At 37.7% G+C, this 21,576-nt stretch overlaps 1 protein-coding gene across 5 annotated transcripts in view; it reads right to left on the reverse strand.

Annotated features, from left to right (window-relative positions):
* Nucleotides 1-21,576, reverse strand: part of SRBD1 (S1 RNA binding domain 1) — a 135,349-nt gene that overhangs the window by 111,128 nt on the left and 2,645 nt on the right. For 2 of the 5 annotated variants that reach the window (XM_069800301.1, XM_069800302.1), the window contains 11 exons: nt 17,881-18,089; nt 16,854-16,883; nt 16,436-16,516; nt 15,870-16,035; nt 14,526-14,888; nt 12,860-13,026; nt 11,025-11,142; nt 10,747-10,885; nt 7,319-7,415; nt 5,859-5,994; nt 198-301 (listed from right to left, as the gene is read on the reverse strand). In XM_069800301.1, coding sequence (XP_069656402.1) covers nt 198-301; nt 5,859-5,994; nt 7,319-7,415; nt 10,747-10,885; nt 11,025-11,142; nt 12,860-13,026; nt 14,526-14,888; nt 15,870-16,035; nt 16,436-16,516; nt 16,854-16,879 — 1,397 coding nt within the window. In that variant the 5' untranslated portion in view covers nt 16,880-16,883; nt 17,881-18,089. Of the gene's footprint in view, nt 1-197; nt 302-5,858; nt 5,995-7,318; nt 7,416-10,746; nt 10,886-11,024; nt 11,143-12,859; nt 13,027-14,525; nt 14,889-15,869; nt 16,036-16,435; nt 16,519-16,853; nt 16,884-17,880; nt 18,090-21,576 lie in introns of all 5 variants that reach the window. The other 3 variants (XM_069800303.1, XM_069800305.1, XM_069800304.1) reach the window with 3 other exon arrangements.

A 21,576-nucleotide genomic window follows, 5' to 3' on the forward strand; every position in this document is an offset into this window, starting at 1 on the left:
TTTTAGCATAATGCTACAGCAGTTGGAATACAGAATAAGAATTACCCACTTACTAATTTAATCTAATTTAATAATTATTTGTTTAAATTGTTCTCTTAATGTAACAAGACATGTGAGGTACATTTCAGTATGCAGCTGTCTATAGAAAAAAAGAAAAAAAAAAAAAGATTTCTGTAAGAATATGTAGCCATGCAGACCTTTCATTGACACACCACCAACAGAATTCATTCTTCACCCCGTCAGGAATGTTGACCTTCACTGTCAGGATCTTCAGATTTTCCCCTCGGTTAATGGCCAGAATCTGAGTGCAAACATAAATGGCAGAGACAGATGACACACAAAATATCCAAAAGATAAACTTATCAACATTTTTGTATGCACTTGCTTGACATTCTGTAGCAAATAATGATGGTGGTACAGTAAATCAGTTCACAAAGTACTAGCATATACAGATAACATCCACAACTTAAAACACTTATTAAATCATGCCATGGCCTAACAAATCATACATTTTTCCTGGAGTCTGCAATCTCAAGATCCAGTTTATCTTAAATATACTTGTATTACAAGTCAGAATGAATTTAGCTGTTGGAATAATCTTGTTTAATAACCCAAAAAACCCCTCAAGAAATGAACTGAAAAGTGATTCCAATCAGAACTAGAGATCAGAAAGGGAAAAAGTCCTGTGATTCAGGCTTCGTTTTTCTTCCTGAGATCAATCAAAATTTAAAATCAATTACGAATCAGAACTTGTGACCCAAAGGTAATCAGCTTAATTTGAAAGATGATGAATTTAGAGTTATCCAAGCCTAGTTCATAAATAGCAGAAAATATTGTAGATACACTCTTTACATTAGTATTAACATTCCAGCTTTAAAACATATGCACATATTTCTGGCAGAGTCTTGGGTACACAACTGCATATTCACGACCTAAAGCTAAATCTGGTTGCACATGTGCTATCCACATACAGAGTTCAATTTCAGACACAAGTCTGTGGCTCTACATTTAAAACCAGGATCACAATACGACTGGTGGATCCTGGAGTATACTGGTGGGTATCTACTAGTCTAATCTCACTATGAAGACATCGAAAGTTCACCTGAAGCAGGCCTTATAACACGAAGAAAACTCACTGGCCAAGGGATTTCAGAAACAGAATAATAGAAGCAGCTACAAATAAAAACCACACGTCTTTAGATTTCATTTTCCCTTCCAAAATACTTTAAAGTGCAAAAATAAAAAAAAAAACTGCTAGAAGTTGACATTCCTGTATGACTACACATGTTGCTATATGTAGCAGGCCCTGAGCACTGTCACAACAGAGCATTCTGTGTCAATCATGAACTTTAATTCAATCACTAGCTAACTCAGACATGTCACATATGTTAAATACAATGGTTTAAAATGACTCCAGGACATAGTACCAATTTATATTCCTCAGCCTTACTGCTCCTGTGACATACCAGGCCTGACATATCATTGAACAACAAAGCTAATAATAAAGATTGCATGTGAAATATTATAGCATCTGGTACCTTGACTGCCAAAGCAAATGTTTTCATGTAGAGATTAGAAAGACACATTTTAACAAATCAAATGCTTTCATGTTTATTCTGGGTTTATTTCTAAAAAAGAGAGAAAGTTAAATGTCAAACTAAAATGAAAGCAAAATGATGCTCACGACAGAGAATGTATCTGATAGAATTATAATGTCATCATTCAGCACGCTGTTAGCGGGGTCAATATTTGCATCACATTTTGTTTCCTGGCACTCCGTCTGCAGAATGTGTCAGTCGCCTGAACTTAAATCAGCTGTATTGCAATCACTAATATTATTTACATTTTTATTCTTAAATAATCTGCCTATCCTGTTACGTGACATGCATTCAGAGAAGAATTATCATCCAAGAAATGCTCGATTATGAAAGTAATTAGTTGATTTCTCCCTCTAATTTAATAAAGGTTGTTTTGGTTTGGTTTTTTTTAAATAACAGGTTAAAATCTGGCTATTCTAGACACAAAGCAATCTTTCAGTTCTGGAAAAAGACTGTTTTTATGTAAGACTGGAACAGATCCAGGGGAAGGGTTAATAAAAACAACATACATTTTTTCAGAGAAAGTAAGAACAATAATTTGATCTAGTCACAAGATTCATCAAACCGTATTCTGTTTATCAGAAAAATACAACATCCTTCATTTTGCACAGCTCTCTTCCATGTTGCAGATTTACTTAGACTCACTGAATAAGTTTTCTATCTTTTGCAAGGACTTTAATTTCCAATTCCTTTATAAGTATGAGATTGAAAATAGAGCACTTGCCTCAAACATTACACTTTATTCATGAATTCTTTTCCTTCCACCAATTCAGTCATGTCCAAATACAGGAAAGCAACCCCAAGGCATATGCAAACACTGAACTGTTTACAATTAATCAAAAATTCAAATAAACTCTAGAAAGATTTTTTCCTTAGTTATGACAGTGTTGGTATAGCTACCCAACTACATCCTAAAAGAGTCCAGTTAGGTTTGCCTCGCTGCCAAAGGAAGGAACTGTGGCTGAACCTCCCGACAGCAATATGTTCCAGCTGGAAACACCCACAGGTATCCGACCATGTCAAAATCTGGAGTCAGGCTTTTTAAACAGGTTTTTTTTCCTCATTTCACATTCAGTATTTTAACTTTTTTAGTCAAACGTGATCACTCCACGCCAGTCCTGATTATTTCATGGCATACCTCAACACACAAAACGAAAATGGCACAGAAAGTAACCCAGAACTATACAGTGTGTGCAACAACAGCTGCAGAACTGCAGAACCAAGCTGCAGCTTACTGCACATCAGTTTACCTCATTGTAATACACACTGCAAGGCATGCTTATGGCTACAAATGCTTTGGTCATAAAGACACAGCTTACTCTCTTACAGGTAACATGCTAGTCTACTGCCCATCCCCTTTACTTATATGTAAGCTAGAGCAGAGTTAGGGTTGTACACAGACCTTTAAGATTACTAGCACTTCCATACTCAGGTGATGACCAGTGCAGTATTTTATGGAATCCTTTATTTGCAACTCTGCAAAGAGGTGATTCAAAGCTGACTTCTACTTTTGCCTCTAGCTAAACGCATTGAGAAAACTTGCCTGTGCACAGCCACGAGAGGAGCAGAGAATGTCTTCAAAACAGTTAATTTTGCGAGTGTTCTTCAAACACAGCTATTTAACCTGCGGTCCTAGGGGATTAGTAAATTTTATAAATCCCTCTGAGTTTCAGGCTTCCCTATATCTTTTTTAGGTATAAGCTTCTTTTAAAAATCCTGAACCAAACCAGAGAATTTCTTCACTTGAAGACATCTACACCTCTCCCAAAGCACATTCAAGAACGCATTTTTAACCAGCTTTTTCTATGAAGAAAAGAAGTATTTCTTCAAAGTCTTACGTGAAGGAGAAACTAGAGATTTTAGGTAGTAAAAAGGATGGTTATAACCCAAGAAAATAAAAGAGAAAAAAAATGATAATTTGCATCAGCAGGTCAGGTAATAAAGAAATTGAAGGTTATGAGAAAGACTTTTGAAAGTACAATAGTAGGGTTTAAGTTTAAGGAAGAGATGGTAGATAAAGAAAACACTATTTCTTTCCTTATTTCCTCATCAAAACACAAAAGAGAAACAAAGAAAGGAACTGGAAAACTAACAAAGCTAACGAAGAGCCAAAAAAATCAACAGAAATGAGAAGTTACAGTATTTTTACAAAACAGGGAACTGTGCAAACCACACGTCGCAGATGATCATAAAATGCAATTTTTCCTCGACTAGTACAAAAGAGCCATGACATACCTTGGGCCCTGAAACCTCAGTGAAGCACAAACAACTCAGACTTAAGATTCATGATATAGAAATATTAAATGTGTTAGACTAGTCAATAGCAGTAATATACAGATGAAAGACAGCATGCAAGAGTGCAAAACCATCTTGTGATTACAGGATTACCAGCTGCAAGAACAACGGTTATTACTTCACTGGAGAGCCAGAATGGGAAGAGGCATTAAGGTTAGTGACAGACACAAGGAGAAATAAACCAAAACAGATCGAGTTAATCTTAACATCAAACAGACAAACTAAGGACACATCCTGGACAAGAAACAGTGCAGCCACATGGTCAGAGTGCTGGCCGGGTTTGGGAAGTCTGGTTTCTAGCCCTGGCTCTAGCTAAGCAACAGTTTTCCTTATGTAAAACAGAAAAAAAGGACAAGAAGTAAATCATACCCCATCTCAGGAAACACCTGTACACCCAATGTTGCATATCTCAGTGTTAATCACTCTCAGTGCAGCAGAAACTAAACAGTCTTTGACAGCCAAAGTACTCATTCAACATTAAAGCACCCAAACAAAAAATCCATACAGCACAACACTTAAATCTCCTGATGAATCTACAAATCTTTGCTATGTCACCACAATAGTCTTAGATCACTCTATTGACTTTTCTAGACCCTCTAGAAGCAAGTTTTCACCAAATAATTACTGATATAAATACTGCAATAAGTATGAACATTTACTAAGAGAACAACTACAGGTACCTCTTTAAACATTTCCAGAAGGCCTGTCTATTCAAATCACATGTAGTTATTTAGTCTTTCCCCTAACACCATCCATTTGGGGGGGGTGGTGTTAAAATTAGCCCATACACATTATGAAATATTTTTTTGTAATAAATTCAAGACATGCAAGAAAATCCCTTATTAATTCAAAACATCACACTTTTAAAATAGAAAGCAGAGAGAAAATGAGAGCATATCATAAAAGGAAAAGCATTCTTCTGTAGAATAAGGCCTTCTTAAAGAAAAAGGACATTTCTGGTCAGAAGTAGCTAACAGTCTTTTTTGTGTGTTTTTTTGTTTTGGTTTGGGTTTTGGGTTTTTGTTTGGGGTTTTGTGTGGGGTTTTTTTTTTTAAAGCTAGGTAATTGTGACCAAAACAAGAGGCAATTCACTTGGTGATTAGTTATGAACGAACGCAAAGGTCTTGACAGTTACATCAAGTGCATCGCGCCTTTGAACTTCAGTAAGAGGGGCAGCCTAGCTATCAAGTCTTCAGCTTCTCATCAGCTAGTAAGTTCGCTTCATTCCTCATTTCTTTTTCTAGTCATATAGGTCTAGGCTCGGGGCTCTGGTTAACCAAAGATGCTTCACAGAAGGGAATACTGACGACTTGCAAAACAAACCCATTTTTGGGGTAGTGCATGGGATGTTCCCCTGAGCTGCTTTTGTAGGTCACCTTCAATTTCATTTTTCTGGATCTTTCCCTGATACTTCTCCCCAGTTTCACCTGAAGGGTTTAGCATCAAATGGCTCAGAGCACTCTTGACTCAGTGCTGCAGCAAACATCCAGAAGAAACAAAGAATAAGTTTATCCAAATTTGCTTTAAATACTTATACTCCAACCAAGCAGCTTCCACTACTACGGCACTACTACCACAGTCTCACCCCTACAGACCATAAATTACCTCTTAGCCTTTATCCCCCTCCTGTTAACACTTGCTATGCACTTGTCACGGGGAGAAGGGAGGGAGGGCGCGACACGCTGAAAATAAATCACACCAGTATTGAAATCTCTGATACATAAATCATTATAAATACTTGTTTAATGAAAATTAATTAATGAACAGTCCTTAGCTCAGTTTCTTAAGACAGAGATTAACAGCTTAGTCCTGCGTTCCAAGAATTTGAAAGTCTCTGTTATCTTTGATACCTGAAAAGCAAACCCAAGTATCTTTAGAATCAGTTTTAAGCAACCAAATTCAAAAGCAAGGCCACCTTTGCTATAGTTAAAATTCTAAGAAAAAAATACAAATTTGTTAGTGTACCTGATGATGCTGAATGTTCTTTATATTACAAGAAAACTCATGGTACAGTTGGAATTTATCGATATCTTTTTCATTTCCGCTTTTGGATGACACTTTTGCCAAGGCTGACTGGATACAAATGTACCTTTGCTGACATCTGAATAAAAAAACCCCAAATTAGTAAGGCATTTTAGCATGAAACTTGTAACAAGTCATTACTGCTTGTATTAAATAAAAATAAAGTTTGGAGTGTGCCCAATTACAAGTTACGTTAACTCTGATTACCTGCAGAAGTGTATGACATATCTTAATGCTGACACTGACATAACATATACTGACTGGAACATACCAAGAGAAGAAATTCAAGTAGGCCTCAGAAAAAAACTGAAGACAGTCCTTCTCCTGAAAGGAATGGATACTCAAAAGCCACCATCTGCACTTTGGTTTGGTCAGTTATTGGTTCAACTTCACACAACAAATTTTGGGAAGTTGCAAAAAAGTTATAGTAGTTACCAATTTTATACAAATGCCATACCTCTCTTGAACCTATCCAGCCACAGAATTAATTCCTTGCTTTGAGCACTTAATACCCATAAAAGTTTTCATTATTTTTAGGAGTAACAGGGATCAAACAGTAGTCAAAAGAATGAAAGTGATAGTCTGGTAGTGACAGCCCATCCTTTAAAAAACAACCCCTTCATTAAAATTATCACATTGCTGTGCTCTAGCCTTTTGATTAAGTTAGCCATTACTCACAATAAACAGCAAACGAGGGTCAACTAAACAGAACTGAGCTGATTCAAACCAACACTGCATGCTCTTAAGGCAGCATCTGTTCTTTGATAACCCTGTTCTCTGTCCCCAGTGGTACACAGCAGAAGAAAAAAATAACAAGCAACTATTACTCTGTTACACCAACTCCCGGACATGACAACCTTGAAGTCATTATGTAATGTAAAAAAACTTAAATCCAGCTAACACAGTCAAAGGATCAGTAACTCCTGCTTTAAAAACAGTAATATTTATTTGCCTTATTGACTACCAATGCCAAAATCAATCATCACTGCACACTAGTTAAACTGACTGGTGTCAAGCAATAAATATTGGAGCAATAGCTTAAGCAGATGCACCTGTGAAAAGTTACAGCTTGAAGAAAGTACAAGGAGAGAAAGCTTTCACTTACAGATCACTAACTGCAAGGGAGATCGGCTCTATATGGTGCAGAGCCACAAAGAATTTTTCAGTCTTTGGGAGTCACAGCATCATGCCATGCTCACAGCAGATCTCTCCTCCACTGATACCCAGATGGAGTGAAAGGCTAAAGAATGTACCTCCAGCACACGTGAAGAAATGGACCTAAATCAATAACATGGTGACAATGTTTTCACATCATTAAAAAAAGTTAGTTATGTATCTGCACACTAGGAGACTGAATCTTACCATGTAACCAGGAAAGGCTAGAAAGTAAGAGTCAAACTTACAATTTCCTGATAAAATCCAGTGTATCTTTATCTTTAGCGAAGATGTCAGCTAAAATATGCTGTACTCCAGCCTCTACTTCCCGGATAGTGGAAAGTCCTTAGAGGAAAAAAGTTAATAATTATAAAAAACCTAACATGAAAAATTACTTTATACAACTACTAAGAAAATATATAGAAGCTGAAAGAAAATTGATGCAAGTTATCTGACTGATTTGCTGGGGTTTCAGTGAAGAATCCTACTTCATTACAATTTTTTTACTAACTAAGCATCCTTACCAAAACATCTGAAACCATGATATTTTTAATGAGCCTAAAGTGACCAGTGCAGTATAAGTCAAAAAGACAATAAAATGAGGGAAATTTTTTTTTTACTTTGATGCTAACAGATCTTGATATTTATGATGCAAATTAATTATTTACAATAGTAAAATGGGATATTCAAGTATAATTTTTGAGGTTGTAATAAAATGAGTAATTGCAGCAGAAGTCTACATGGTTTGCTACTGATATGGTGTCCTGGTTTCAGCTGGGATAGAGTTAACTGTCTTCCTAGTAGCTGGTACGGTGCTATGTTTTGAGTTCAGTATGTGAAGAATGTTGATAACACTGATGTTTTCAGTTGTTGCTCAGTAGTGTTTAGACTAGAGTCAAGGATTTTTCAGCTTCTCATGCCCAGCCAGGGCACCTGATCCAAACTGGCCAAGGGTGTATTCCATACCATGTGACATCCCATCTAATATAGGAACTGGGAAGTGGGGGCAGGGAATCGCCGCTCGGGGACTGGCTGGGTGTCAGTCGGCGGGTGGTGAGCAATTGCCCTGCGCATAATTTGTACATTCCAATCCTTTTATTACTACTGTTGTCATTTTATTAGTATTATCATTATTAGTTTCTTCTTTTCTGTTCTATTAAACTGTTCTTATCTCAACCCAGGAGTTTTACTCCTTTTTCCCGATTTTCTCCCCCATCCCACTGGATGGGGGGGAGCGAGTGAGCAGCTGCGTGGTGCTTAGTTGCTGGCTGGGGTTAAACTGCCTAACATCTTTACAGGCAATCCTGTCTCTTCTCTGTGCAATAGATTTGTATTTCCACTGGTTTGTAGCAGGAGTTTGCAATAACACTTCTGAGATCAGGGTACCCTCATCCTCTCCCACGAACACTGTTCAAACAGTGAAGTTACAAAATGTCTCCATAGACTAAGTATTCTAGAGAGCTGATAACAGAATCATTCAGCTTTCCAACACACAGAACCATCCCTCGCTTCAACAGATCAGAAGAGGTAGCACAGTATTCTCCTTAGCACAGAGGCTGAATTGGACCAGAACCAGAAGGTAATGAAATAAAACTGACATCTTGTATTTTAAATCCATATAGCTAACCTGTTTCTAGCAACGGTCAGTAACAAATGCCTCAGAGCAAAAAGGAATAATCTTAGAGCTGGCAGATGCAGCTTTGTCTCCTTCAACACACATTATTTTTCAGTCTGCTATCTGATGGACTACCAATATCTTGAAAGAGCTTTAACAACACCATTTTAAAAAAACTGCATAGCTCTAAAAACTAGTATTTGTATTGAATCCAGACCCCTGCTTCTGATTGGGTTACAGTTACACACTACAGAAAATTAATCTTGCCCTTTAAGAAGGGGAAGCTAAATTTACCTGCCAGAAAGAAAAACAAAAATGTGAGAATAAAAATATGTTATTAAATGCCTGAGCTGATCAGAAGTTGTGGAATTTGGATCCTTACCTCTATGAGTTAGTGTTTCTCATGGTAAAAGTAATGTCATGTCAGAATACAAAGCTAAGGGGAATTATAAAACATGCATTACATTGAATATGAATTGAAACACTGAAGTACCCAAAGTGTACATGGCAACACTACTTTAATTCTAGCACAGAATTTTAATGAGATAGAATAGGCCAAAACCAGTCAGGATTAAAGAAAATTGAAAAGTTCCCATTCAACAAGCAACACTCACATGAGCATTTTACTGTGTCCATTGCAAAAACAGCACATGGTTGTGTAATTAGAGAAATATCGGACCATGTATACAACTAAAAGGAAGAAGAGAGTTTTCTGGTGAGCCTGCTTCCTTAACTTTCAAATATCTGGCTTTGAAACATGAACTGCTGTTTTTATTTCAGTTTATTTTTAGTATAAGTTTAAAAACACTGAGAATTTAAAAGAACTGAATATTAAGATTTGATGAAAACTTTTCTGTACGGCAAATGGTTCATCCCTTTAAAAAAATTCACTCTGATCTCAAGCTGTATATAGGTTGTCAAACTGGCTCCCACGTTGATAAAAGTGACCCAGTTCATAGGTATATGTAATTTCTGATGTGTCTTTCAAATGAAAACCATTATATAAACCTAAGCAATGCTATTTTTAGCACAAAATTGAAAATAGGTGTACTGATTCTCAAAAACTGAAATGTTTATGCTGCAACAAATAGCACTTCCTTCTGAATGCACCCTAAATAATTTATTTGAACTTTCACGGTGAAGATTTTCTTTTGGGTCTTTAGACTCTGCCAGAATAGTCAGATACGTGGTTGCAATATACCGCTGTATGAAGTAATAGCATATGCTAAAATGCAGTAATTAAACAATCAGAATATTTAGTAACTGATTTTCAATGCAAACTTAGGAATATTTTATAAACAAAATTTAAATAAAATAAAAGAACAACTGAAGTGGGAAGAGTAAGAGTCAGCCTCACTAAGGAGGTTCAGTACCTTTATGTTAAAATTCAAAGAGTAAGTGTTGAGGCAGGGAAGGAGAAAAGTACATATCTATTTTAACACCATACAGAAGGGTGCAGCCATCTTTGTATTTTATTGTCAGAGATTGCCCCCTACAGATTTACCCACAACTGCATTCACAGAGAAACACAATTCTGCGGTCTATATGTGACAATCATGTCATTAAAGCTCCTGCTAAAATTTTGGAGATTACATCTCCAACCCCTACTGCCACTCAGTAACAAAAACTCTCCTACTCACTCCCAATCACCAAGGCCAGTTTTTATTAAGATATGCTTTGATAGGTGACATTTACTTCAGTACGGAGCATAAGCCCATTGTACAATCAGTGTTGAATCTTCAGTAAACAATCCAAGCAAGAGTAGAACCATGGAGAGGTCTCAGGTATGCGGCACAGTCCCCCTCTCTCTTGCCAACTATAACATCTCCAGACTTCTGCCTCTTGTATACCAGAATTATTACCATTTAAAATACAGAAAGATAGGAAAGGTTGGTGAGCCATGGCATTAAATATAAACTCTTACCAAACATTGCTAAAAGAACTGTTGAATTTAAAATAGTTGCATAACTTCCAGCAACATAAGAACAATTGGAGTAATTCCCCTTTTAAAATATTTTCAGACATTTAGGACATTACTGCTCATAGAAGCAGAGCACTTACCTTTGGTATTGGGTCTAATGTAAGAAAAGAGATTGAGTTCCATAGGATTCTGCAGGAGGGAGAGAGCAGCAGGTTCTAATCCCAGCTGCTTGGCCCTCTGGGCTTTGGTGCCTTTACTCCCAGTTTTATAAGGCGCAGACTTAAAACAAACAAAACCCACAATTATTAAAAGGCAAAGAAATATTTCAGTCATGCTATGTACTCTGCATTATGCGCTACTTAGTTATGCAAGATTACATTTAAACTAGAGATGACCTGAGAAAGACTAGTGTACTGACCACGTGGTCTAATTCTTCCAAAGTTCTGCAATTTAATAATGCTGTTAAAAGGCATCCAGATAATTTCCCTTCTTTCTTCAACTTCTGTATCATTGTATGCGTCTTCTTTGCAACAGTACTAAAATGCAAGAGATTGATATTAAGTCACATTTCATGGTGGATTAAAAACGCTATTGATTGTGACCTTGTTTATTACACTGCTGAAACTCTCTGAAACCCCTGAAGATTGTATCTCATGCTAATCCTCAACAAACCAAGTCTGATAATCCAAAAGAGTTTCTAACTATGTGCTGGTTTTGGCTGGGATAGAGTTAATTTTCTTCATAGTAACTAGTATGGGGCTATGTTTTGGATTTATGCTGGAAACAGTGTTGATAATACAGGGATGTTTTAGTTACTGCTGAGCAGTGCTTACACAGAGTCAAGGTCTTTTCTGCTTCTCACCCCACCCCACCAGCAAGTAGGCTGGGGGTGCACAAGAAGTTGGGAGGGGACACAGCTGGGACAGCTGACCCCAACTGACCAAAGAGATATTCCAGACCATATGATGTCATGCTCAGCATAGAAAGCTGGGGGGAGAAGAAGGAGGTGGGGGGGATGTTTGGAGTGATGGCATTTGTCTTCTGAAGTAACTGTTACACGTGACCATTACCTGCTTTCCTGGAGATGGCTGAACACCTGCCTGTTGATGGGAAATAGTGAATGAATTTCTTGTTTTGCTTTGCTTGCATGTGAGGCTTTTGCTTTACTTATTAAACTGTCTTTATCTCAGCCCATGAGTTTTCTCACTTTTACTCTTCTGATTCTCTCTCTCAACCCATTGTGGGGAGTGAGCGAGCAGCTGCATGGTGCTTAGTTGCCAGCTGAGGTTAAACCATGACTTTCTCCAATTAGTTCAAAACTGTATCAAAGTATCTTGCGGTAGCTTTAAGAAAAATCATCAAACCATACTGATAGTCATTACTGCTATATATATATTTGCAGGATTACTGGTCTGGAAGCCAATAAAAAGGCCCTGAGTTAAATCCATGTTGATGAGAACTTACAGCTGTAATTCCTATCAAGATAGTTTTGCAGCATCAAGTACAGGATACCAGACATTAAACTCTTAGACCTTCAATAAGATACCTTTGCAAGCAGCAAAGGTATTTGTTAGTAATTAAATTACTTGTTCAGACAAGAAATCTCAGGCCACCTTCCCTCTTTGGAAAGAGCCTCTTGCTTAGGGATAGTGGGGAGTACAAGGAGGAAGCCACCATGTCGACAGAACAGCTGGCAAGTCTGTTCCCTTGCCATCTCAAGAACATATAACCAAACAAAAGCAAGAAGGAATGAGCGCAGTCTCATCCACTGCTGCAGCGAGCTTCGCCGATCATTTCTTTGCTGCATTGATCTGGGAGAGTTTAGCTTGCCCACCTGGTACACTATAACCTCAAGTAATACCCTTCACTCGAGGCTTTGCTGCTTCATGCAGGGAGCCAAGGGATTCTTAGCGATTCTTTTTCAAAGGGTGCAGCTTACATCTAATCAGGTTACATACCTCCAGAACCTGTAAACTACTCTTTTAGTAAGAGGGTTTTTTCTCTGCAGTTTTAGTAAACTGCAGGGAAATTATGATCTTAACTTTTCTTTGGCAATTAATAATGCCAGATTTTTTGTTACTTACAGTAAAAAAAAAAAAGTATCAGGTATGTTTACCTCTGTTTTAATCTTCCTTCTTTAGGCATTCCTCCATAATTACAGTGTGTACAAAGTGCCAAAACAAGGGACACAGAAGCAGCAACCAGTTGTTATTTACCTCCCCCCCAGATACCTCCCTGCATTAACTTACTTACCGTAGCTCTTCCAATGTTTGCTGCACTTCTCGCAAGGCATCAGCCTCCAGATTATTGATGAGCTCTTTTCGATACCGAGCAATAAAAGGAATTGTGTTTTCTTCTTGAAAGAGGTGAATTAAGTTTGCACATACCCATGGTTCAACGTTTGTTATTTCTGACAAGGCCTGTCAGAAGCAAAGAAACCCAAACAAACATTTAAGAGAGGTGATAGATTGCTTTAAACAGCCTCTCACTCAATGTTAAAATCCACTCCCAGAATATTATTATGCTGGCCAGCAGTGACTACTGTCCTCCCTAAAACAGGATGCCAGGCTTCGCATGCATTAAGCCACCACACCTGGTACTTCAGAAAGACAGGCAGCAACCAATGTTTCCAGAAACTTGTAACCACAGAAGAAAAATTACTAGAAGGAGTGCCTCTCGGGAACAGAAAAAACCAAACAATTAAAAAAAAAATCAGAAAGACAACAAACTGTGCATGGCAACTCAGAAAACTTAGATTTTTTTTTTTTTTTTTTTTTTTAAAACCAACATTGACATACCTCATAGTTAAACAAAACAAACAAACAAAACCCTCAAACCCAGAGCTGATCCAAATCCCACTCCACCAATAACTGGAAACTAGCATGGTATTACCAAAGGTTTCGACAGGAGCCAAGCCTCACAAAATTAAACCAGATTTTGTACAAAATGGGCTTTCTAAATATAAAGTTACAGTGTATCAATACCGAATGGAGGACAAACTATGTAAGTACCATAGCTTAGTAACATTTTAACTATCACAGTTTGTACTTTGCTAAAGTTATTTCCATAGACTGCTGATTTAAAAGCCTTTCAAAACTTTTATTCTGAAGCCTAAAAATGTAACAACTCCTGCACAATCACATTCACTGCTTCTAGAGCAGCAATACATAAAGATCAAATTCTCCATCTGCATTTCCAGGAATATTTTAGAAGACTCAGGAACAAAATTTTACACCTTTCTTAAGCAGGCAGTACTAAGGATGATGAATAGAACATGCACCATCTATTCCCATCCTGTTTATACTAAAAACTTCTGTAACCACACCCAGCCTTCCAGAACAGGAGCTATGCTAAAACTGTCTTCACCTGAATGGCTTCAAAGTTAACATCCTACAAAAACAAAGATGATATCTCCCCTGATGTCATTGTTGTTCCAAGAACACAATCTCCTCCTTGATGGTACTGTAAATTGATATACACACTCAAATGAGTCTCTACAATGAAACGACCCACACTAACTAAATCTTAAATTCTGAAGCTGTGCACACAGACATCCCAAATCTTTCAGCATCCCTTCTTGCAGGAGTTTCAGTTGACTATATCCACAAAAAAACCCCTATGTGCTGATACAGAAGAAACGTGCAAACTGTTACAGGCAAGCTTTGTACTAAGTACTGCCTAAGTCACAGATACTGGAATAATGTTAAAGTTTGAAGTTTTAACAGTTACCAACCAACATTTATATTTATACACATATTATGACAATTTAAGCAGAGGTTAAATGACTACTTAATAGCACAAAGACTCTCTGGCACTCCAACTGATGCCAAGAGGACTGAAATTGTATGTTAAGATTCTAAGTGCTAATTATGTAGGAAATGGTTTCATTGATACCTTAGAAAAGGAAAAGATCTCCTACCTGTACAATATCCCAGTTCATTTCAAATTCTTCTTTTACTTTATTGCCTCCCAGATTTTTAACTGGCTTTCCTTCAGGACATGTAGTTGACTTAATCTTTTTAAAAGGTGGTTCATCAAATGCAAAATCCTCCTCAGATTTCTCATGTTTCACTTGATTTCCCACTAAAGGAATGCTTGTTGAGGGTTTTTCATCACTCTCTAAACTCTTTACGTTCTTCCCTTGGAATGAATTGATTTCCATTTTTTTAGGCACTTCTGGCTTTTGATTTAAAGTTTTTCGTTTAGTGCCTGTATCTTCTTCCTTAGGTTTCTGAAGTTGCATTCTATCATCTTCTGCAGGAGCAATAATCAAGGATACATCCTGCCAAAAAGGCATTGAAACCATATTAAGTATTGACTGTTACGAACTGGTTCAAAATTTCAGTTAAAACCTAGGAAGACTTGATACTAGACATGATTTTCCCAAGTAACATCTCTGTCTGGTAGGGAAACGCCAAGCCAGAAATCAAGTAACCTGAAATGTATCTTGCATGGAGGAAAAGACACAAAATACCCAGTAGAACTGTGATTTAAAAGATAAAAAATTAAATTATCCTGGTAAGATGTTAACTGGGCTTTGCTTCAGAAGACACTGACCTATAATCCTTGCCTCTGCCCACCTCAACAAAACAGGGAACAGCAGGGCAGGGAAGCACTCTTCTAATGAGGTGTTAGGTGCAGCATGGGAACTGGAACTGAGATTTGGTCTGCTAAGATATTGTTTAATCTTGGATAAGCCACGCCTTCTTTCCTGAATTTCCCCAGACATCATCTTCAGAAGGCAGGACTGCCTTCTGTCATGACCTGACCTCAGATGTTAATCTTTGACAGAAGTAACTTCTGACAGAAGTGCATCTTCTATTCATCATAATAAAACTGTGATCCTTACTGGGTCAAACAGCCACGCAAGGAAAGATAAGTACAGGCCTTCTTTTTGTTGTCGTACCCAGCTAGTGAAAACATAGAAGACATCAAAGGTGCAACACAGAAACCAAAGGTATTGGAGGGATTAGTTTTCATTATAGAAAGAACAGAGGTATTTATTTTTGCTGTTGAAAGAGATCTCCAGGGAAAACCATGTCCCATTATCACCGGCCAAAATTTTATAGTAGAGCCCTTAGGTCTGGGACACTTAAATATGTATGAAAGCCACGTTTATGAAATACACTGAATATTCACAGTAACAGTGGAATCAGATGAGCTGATCAGACTCAGGCAATTGAGCTAACCTGAGTTGGAAAAATTCTGCTCATGTTACTTACCAACCACAGTAATTATATGTCTCTTGCTTACAGATACTCACCATTTCCTCTTTTACTGCTATCTTCTTGACCTTTTTCATGGCCACAGCCAACCGTGGAGAAGCAACTTTTTTAGTTTTTGCCTCATTTTTCTTTGGCAATCGAGGTCTCTTGGCGATTTTGCTTTTTGGCTCCCACTCCTCCTCTTCCTCCTCTGATTCAGAGCTCCTGAAAAACAAACGAGTAAACAATATTGCTTATGAGAAGAATAAAAAAAATACATAAGCAAGCCAGTCTGAGTGTTCTCTGACATGAAAGGAAGCAAACAGGAAAAATGAAAATAAAGGTAGGCAGAATCAACAAATATAGGTCTTTTATGCTGTTGCAGAGCTAATGGCTGGAACAATTTGCCAAGCTTTTCTGAAGCTGGTCACTGGGATGTGTACACACCTCATTCTGCTTGGACAACTGGCAATTCAGTTTCACCCTATCTTCACTGTAAGCATGAAGAGCATAGGTAATTTGTGTTTTATAATTGAATAGAAGTTTTGTGCATTAAAACTTTTTAATCAACCTCATGCTTAGCATAAACCTTTAAAAAAAACCCTAAGGAAAAAAGTAATCTTACGAATTAAGAAGTGAAGGTAGTTCATCATCTTCTGATGTAAGGGCTTTGGCTTCAGATTTCACCCTCCTTGGTAGAGATGACATCTGAAACAGGGGCGAGAAGAGAGGAATAGAACTTTTGGTTGAAGTTGTATTCTCTTATTCAGCCCTTTAACTCACTGTCAAGTGTGCCCTCATAATGTCTTCACCGATCACAAAAGTTTGCTCTACAGCAAGTTCAGATTTCTTAGTATCCAAGAATTTAGGCCACAGCAGCACACACTCAACAACCAACCTTTTCAACTGAGCAAACAGACAAACCAGCACTATAGCCTCTCAAATTATTTTTCTCTTCAAATTGAGGTAATTATTCAGCTTGCATGTAAAGCTATCTTAGCAAAAAGAGTACTGGTTCTCAGACATATTATTGGGTGTCACTTATATACTCTGCCAGTCTTTCCTCCATCAACCTAAGAAGCAGAGAAAATAAAATTAAGATCTAGTAAAGTGAGCTCGCATGTGGTTTTATGTGAACAGGACTACAAGAAGATTTTCCATTTTGATCTAGAATTTCACCTTTAAAGACTATCTGTTGCTTGTATGCATAAAAACAATGATTTTTGAAAGAGCTGCTCATTAGTATACAGATAGTGTATAAAACAATTACCAAAGGCAAAAAGGGAAGGCATTGACTTTCTCCTGACCCAAGATTCATATGTACAATAGCTGCATTTCAGTTAATCAGTTATAGAATTTTTGGCAATGGTTGGGCCCATGAAATTCAATAATCATATTTTACAATTTTAGTTAGAGAGTTTTAGGTACCCTCAAAATTTTACCTGCCAGAAAATTGGAATTAAAAACAAAAAAAAAACTACTAAAAAAAACCCCAAACCAAAACCATAAGGCATTTCTATAACTATAAAATTAACAAATATATTTTACCTATATCTGGTAGAATTTCATCATTCTTGACATTCTATTCTCCAGCTCTAGTATCCAGAAAATTTTTTTGCACCTTGACCTTTGATCCAGCCTTACTACTGCAATGCTAGCCTTAAAGTCCCGTGTTTGCACATACAAACTGGATAAGCATTTTGCAAAGTGTCATTTAACTCAAAGGCAAAATGCTCTTCAATCCAACTTCATTCTATCCTCTGATCAAACACTAGAAGTATAACTATTGTTATAAATGGATTTCAGCAATTTTTCCTTGCAAAGCAGTACCAGAATTTAACTGACTATTTTCAGCATTGCAGTGGAAGGAGGACTATTGAGGGTCACATCAAATAGCACTAGCTATTAGCTTGCTTGTAAAACACCTTCTTGTAGCAATTGTCATGGTCAGTAATATGTCAGCATTTATCTGCTCTTCTACTGACTGAAATCCCATTATGTGGCTAGTTAGAATACACATCTGCCACAGGAAAACAGAAATCTCCACAGAACACAAAGAATATTACTCACCTTATTAGCTTCCCAGGTGACCCTTATTAGCTTCCCAGGTGACTTTCCACTGTCAGTTCTGGGACACCTGCAACTTCAACCAGCCACTCTGCTTTCCTTTGCTCTTTATAGCTGAAGAGTCATTATCATCGTCCTAAATTAATTATATATTTATTCTCGTTACCTCAGAGGCATGAAAATAATGTTTCCATTTTATATTGTACTTTAATCTGTGAACGGGAGAAACAAGAAACATTACTCATGTTTGCAACAGCAAGGTTTCCAGAATTAGCTAACACCTGAGCCAGATGGATCTCTGATCCATTTTTTGCAGGCACTGGACACTTTTCATATGGTTAGGTCTCACAGTTCTCTTTTCAAACTAGGTGTTTAGCTTGCAATATCATTATCAGTCATGCTTCTTCAGCTAATCCAAGTAGGTGGGTATTTAGTATTCCAGTTCCAGGCAATTTTGGAAGCCAGTGATCAGTTTTTAAACACTCTAACCAGCTTCTTCATAGTTACCCACTGAATCATAGCAAGGAAGAAGGAAAAAGCCAACATGCATGTTCTCTCACCTGAGGTCAGCATTCACCCTACACTCCTATGTAACACCACCTTCTAAACTTCCCTGCCAGTTTTAGCCACTCAGCATATGACCATGATAGTTTTGGGGCTTACCCAAAAGCCCAGGTAAAAGGAAAGCCTCATCTGGAAGATTTTTTTTCTGCTACTATTTCCCCTCTCACCTCAAGTGGCCAAGGGCAGAGTCTCAAAATATCTCAACATCTGTATTGTTACATAAAGTAAGATTATGGCAAGAGTAAAGCTTACTCTATAAAGTTAATTGTACTTCCTGCCATCCAACACTGGTGACTGACTTAACTCTTCTCATCAGCATGAGAATAGGAGGTGAGCTCATTGGTTTATGAAACCGGGCATTTTCCGTATTCTTCATGAACAGACTAGTATTTGCTCCTACATCCTTAAGTCCTAGTCTACTTGCCTTCATACAATGCACTGGAAGAAGCAGAATTACCATATATCAAATACAAAGTGGCATAGGAAAGCATGACATGGAATAGAAAGTGATATGTAATAAGGCTAAGTCTTTAAGGTACACTTCACTTTTTTTTTTCTTTTGATTTCTTGGATTTTCCACTTTAAAAAGTAATTAGATCATCTTTTAGGTGTTTGTTGCAGTCCTTCAGAAAGCTGGATAAGTATCAAACATGTTTGACCCAGAAGATCAAAGAAGGTTTAATTTCATTATTAAATTGAAATAATTAAATATTTAAAATTCTATTATTAATCTGCTAAATTTTCTTGAGAAGAGTGGTAACTTTGTCCTAAAGGCTTTCATACCTGCACTTAAAAGTTAATTTGAACTAAGGTAAGATGTGAATTTAAAGCACAAAACTTATTTCAGGATAACTCTCCATGAACAGACAAGCCATGATCAGAAGCCAAAATGGAATTCTACAGCTCAAAAGAAAAGCCCAATACCAAAGAGCATCTGTGAGATGAATGTCAAACATGGCGTATCACAAAGGGGAAAAAAAAATGTCATGATATTTCCCTGTGAGGTGGGGCCAAGTCATAACCACCTCCCCTTCTAATAATGCATACTTTAAACTAACTGTACTTCATATTTGTAGAAAAACAATCTTGCAGTTGCTACATACATTCTATTTTTTTACAAAGAGTCGGTTTTTTATTCAAATCCAGAAGAGTACTTGGGATTTGATTCCAAATTGCCAGACAGCTGTCCGCTGAATTTTCCTCCTGAGCTGCCTGCACTAGGGTGTGCTAACACCTACAGTAATGACTAAGAAAAACAGTCCTACTGTGATTCACTGCGGGAGGGGGAGGCAGGGAAGAGGATGAAAAAGCAACGAGTCTAAATGCCACTGATGATGATGAACTATTACAGATTTTTTTAAAAAAAGCTTAAAGACAGTCCCTGAAGTGAGGCAGGAAGACTCAAGATAACAGGCAAACACAGTTATGCTCCACATGGGGCATCTACAATGCTGACTGCACCGACTACATGACAGGGCAATCAAACAAGCCATTGCCTGGTCTGCTTCTACTGGGATATGGTCCCCCATGTCTCTTGCCTTGAGTGTTGAGGGAGCTTGGAAGAACTTTATTCATCCTCCCACAGCATGTGGGGATCAAGACAGCATGAAGTTGGCCACTTATCTCCTATTATATTTTCCAGATAGGCTGGCCTCAGTGGGAAAACTGCCTTTACCTCTTCCTTCTCTGTCACCTCCAGGTAACCATACTCAAAGTGAGGGCTGGTTTCTACCCTGAGGAAAGAAGCTATAGCTTGCATAGATCTGTGTCTCCTTCCCAAATCCAGAAAAGGCCCATAGCTGTAGAAGAGCAAATTACAAAGCTGAAAAATTAAGAGTAACCAACTTATACCAGAGTCAGGTCAGAGCAAGCTTTTTTCCCTTCCTGTGTCTGTGTTCAGTATTGCTGTACCTTATTGCAGGTGTTCACAGTGCTTGGTGTCTCCTGGACTTATTACCCAAAGGAAGTAAACACGCAGTATCCAGTGATGTACACAAGTTATCCAGCCACCCTGTGCAGGATTTCACTGGCTTGCCAATTGGCATACTGAACGCCTACAAGCTCTGTTCTAGCAGCTCTCCTCACATCTGAGGCCAGCAAACTTCCAGGTAACATTTGCTAACACATTTTTTCTTATTTTACGTAAGTTGTCGGAAAATTTGCCTTAATTTTAAAAAAAAATGCTGTTCTTTGAGAAAAAGGGTTCTTAACAAACATCTCACCAACAGTATTTTAGTTCTATGCCAGGCAACATGCGCTAGGCATTTGGCCTTGCCCACATACTTAAGCTTCCAACTCCTGTTTCATTTCAGATCTGTTGGAGTATGATCTTTTCCTTCTGTGCGATAGGCTGAAACCTCAACGCTGAACCTTCAGACTAGACCCTTGATCCTCTGTTCAAGGGAATCAAAACTCTCCTGCTTGCCCATCTTCCAGCTGACAGCAGGCAGCATGAAATATCATTGCTTGAAACACCCGAATTATCTTTGCTTCACACACTCAGTAATCACTAAAGCCTTGCTTCTCCACAAAACCCAGAACAGTTGCAGTGTGTTCTTTAAAAGTACTTCCTACTTAAAAGGTAAGAGGACTTTGCAGAGCTATTATGCTGTCCAGTGAAGAAGAGCTGAAACTATTTAAATCATTGCTATTGTAGATAAATATATCTCCCAGGACTACTCTCCAAATAGTTTGGCATCAGTTCTGTTTCCAATTCTTTTGTTCCCACCACTTCTATTCTCTACACCTAATGCAAAGCTCCACAACACATTCAAGCTATCCTGATGGCTGTAAATAGCACACTTCTCCCTACCTGTCAGCTACTCATTAAAATAAGGCTAGTGTAGCTTGGTAGCCATGTCAGTAATAAAGACCGACAGAGTAGCTCTTATTAGACTTCACTGTACAGAATTTTAATATGGGTATGCACAAAACATACACCAAGGAAGTAATCATTCCTCTGGTCTCTCTCCAGAAATAGGAGTTCTAGGCTGCATGCAGAATATAAATAGACTAAGGCTTTAAAGGCCTTATTATGTTAAAGAGCAATCCAAGTCTCATTTACAGACTGATACTCTCTTCAACCTCCCTATTCATGCAAAGATACAACCCATTAAAAGTAAATTTCTTCATATG

Source organism: Haliaeetus albicilla, chromosome 13, assembly GCF_947461875.1.
Source record: "Haliaeetus albicilla chromosome 13, bHalAlb1.1, whole genome shotgun sequence".
In the NCBI taxonomy this organism is placed as follows: domain Eukaryota; kingdom Metazoa; phylum Chordata; class Aves; order Accipitriformes; family Accipitridae; genus Haliaeetus; species Haliaeetus albicilla.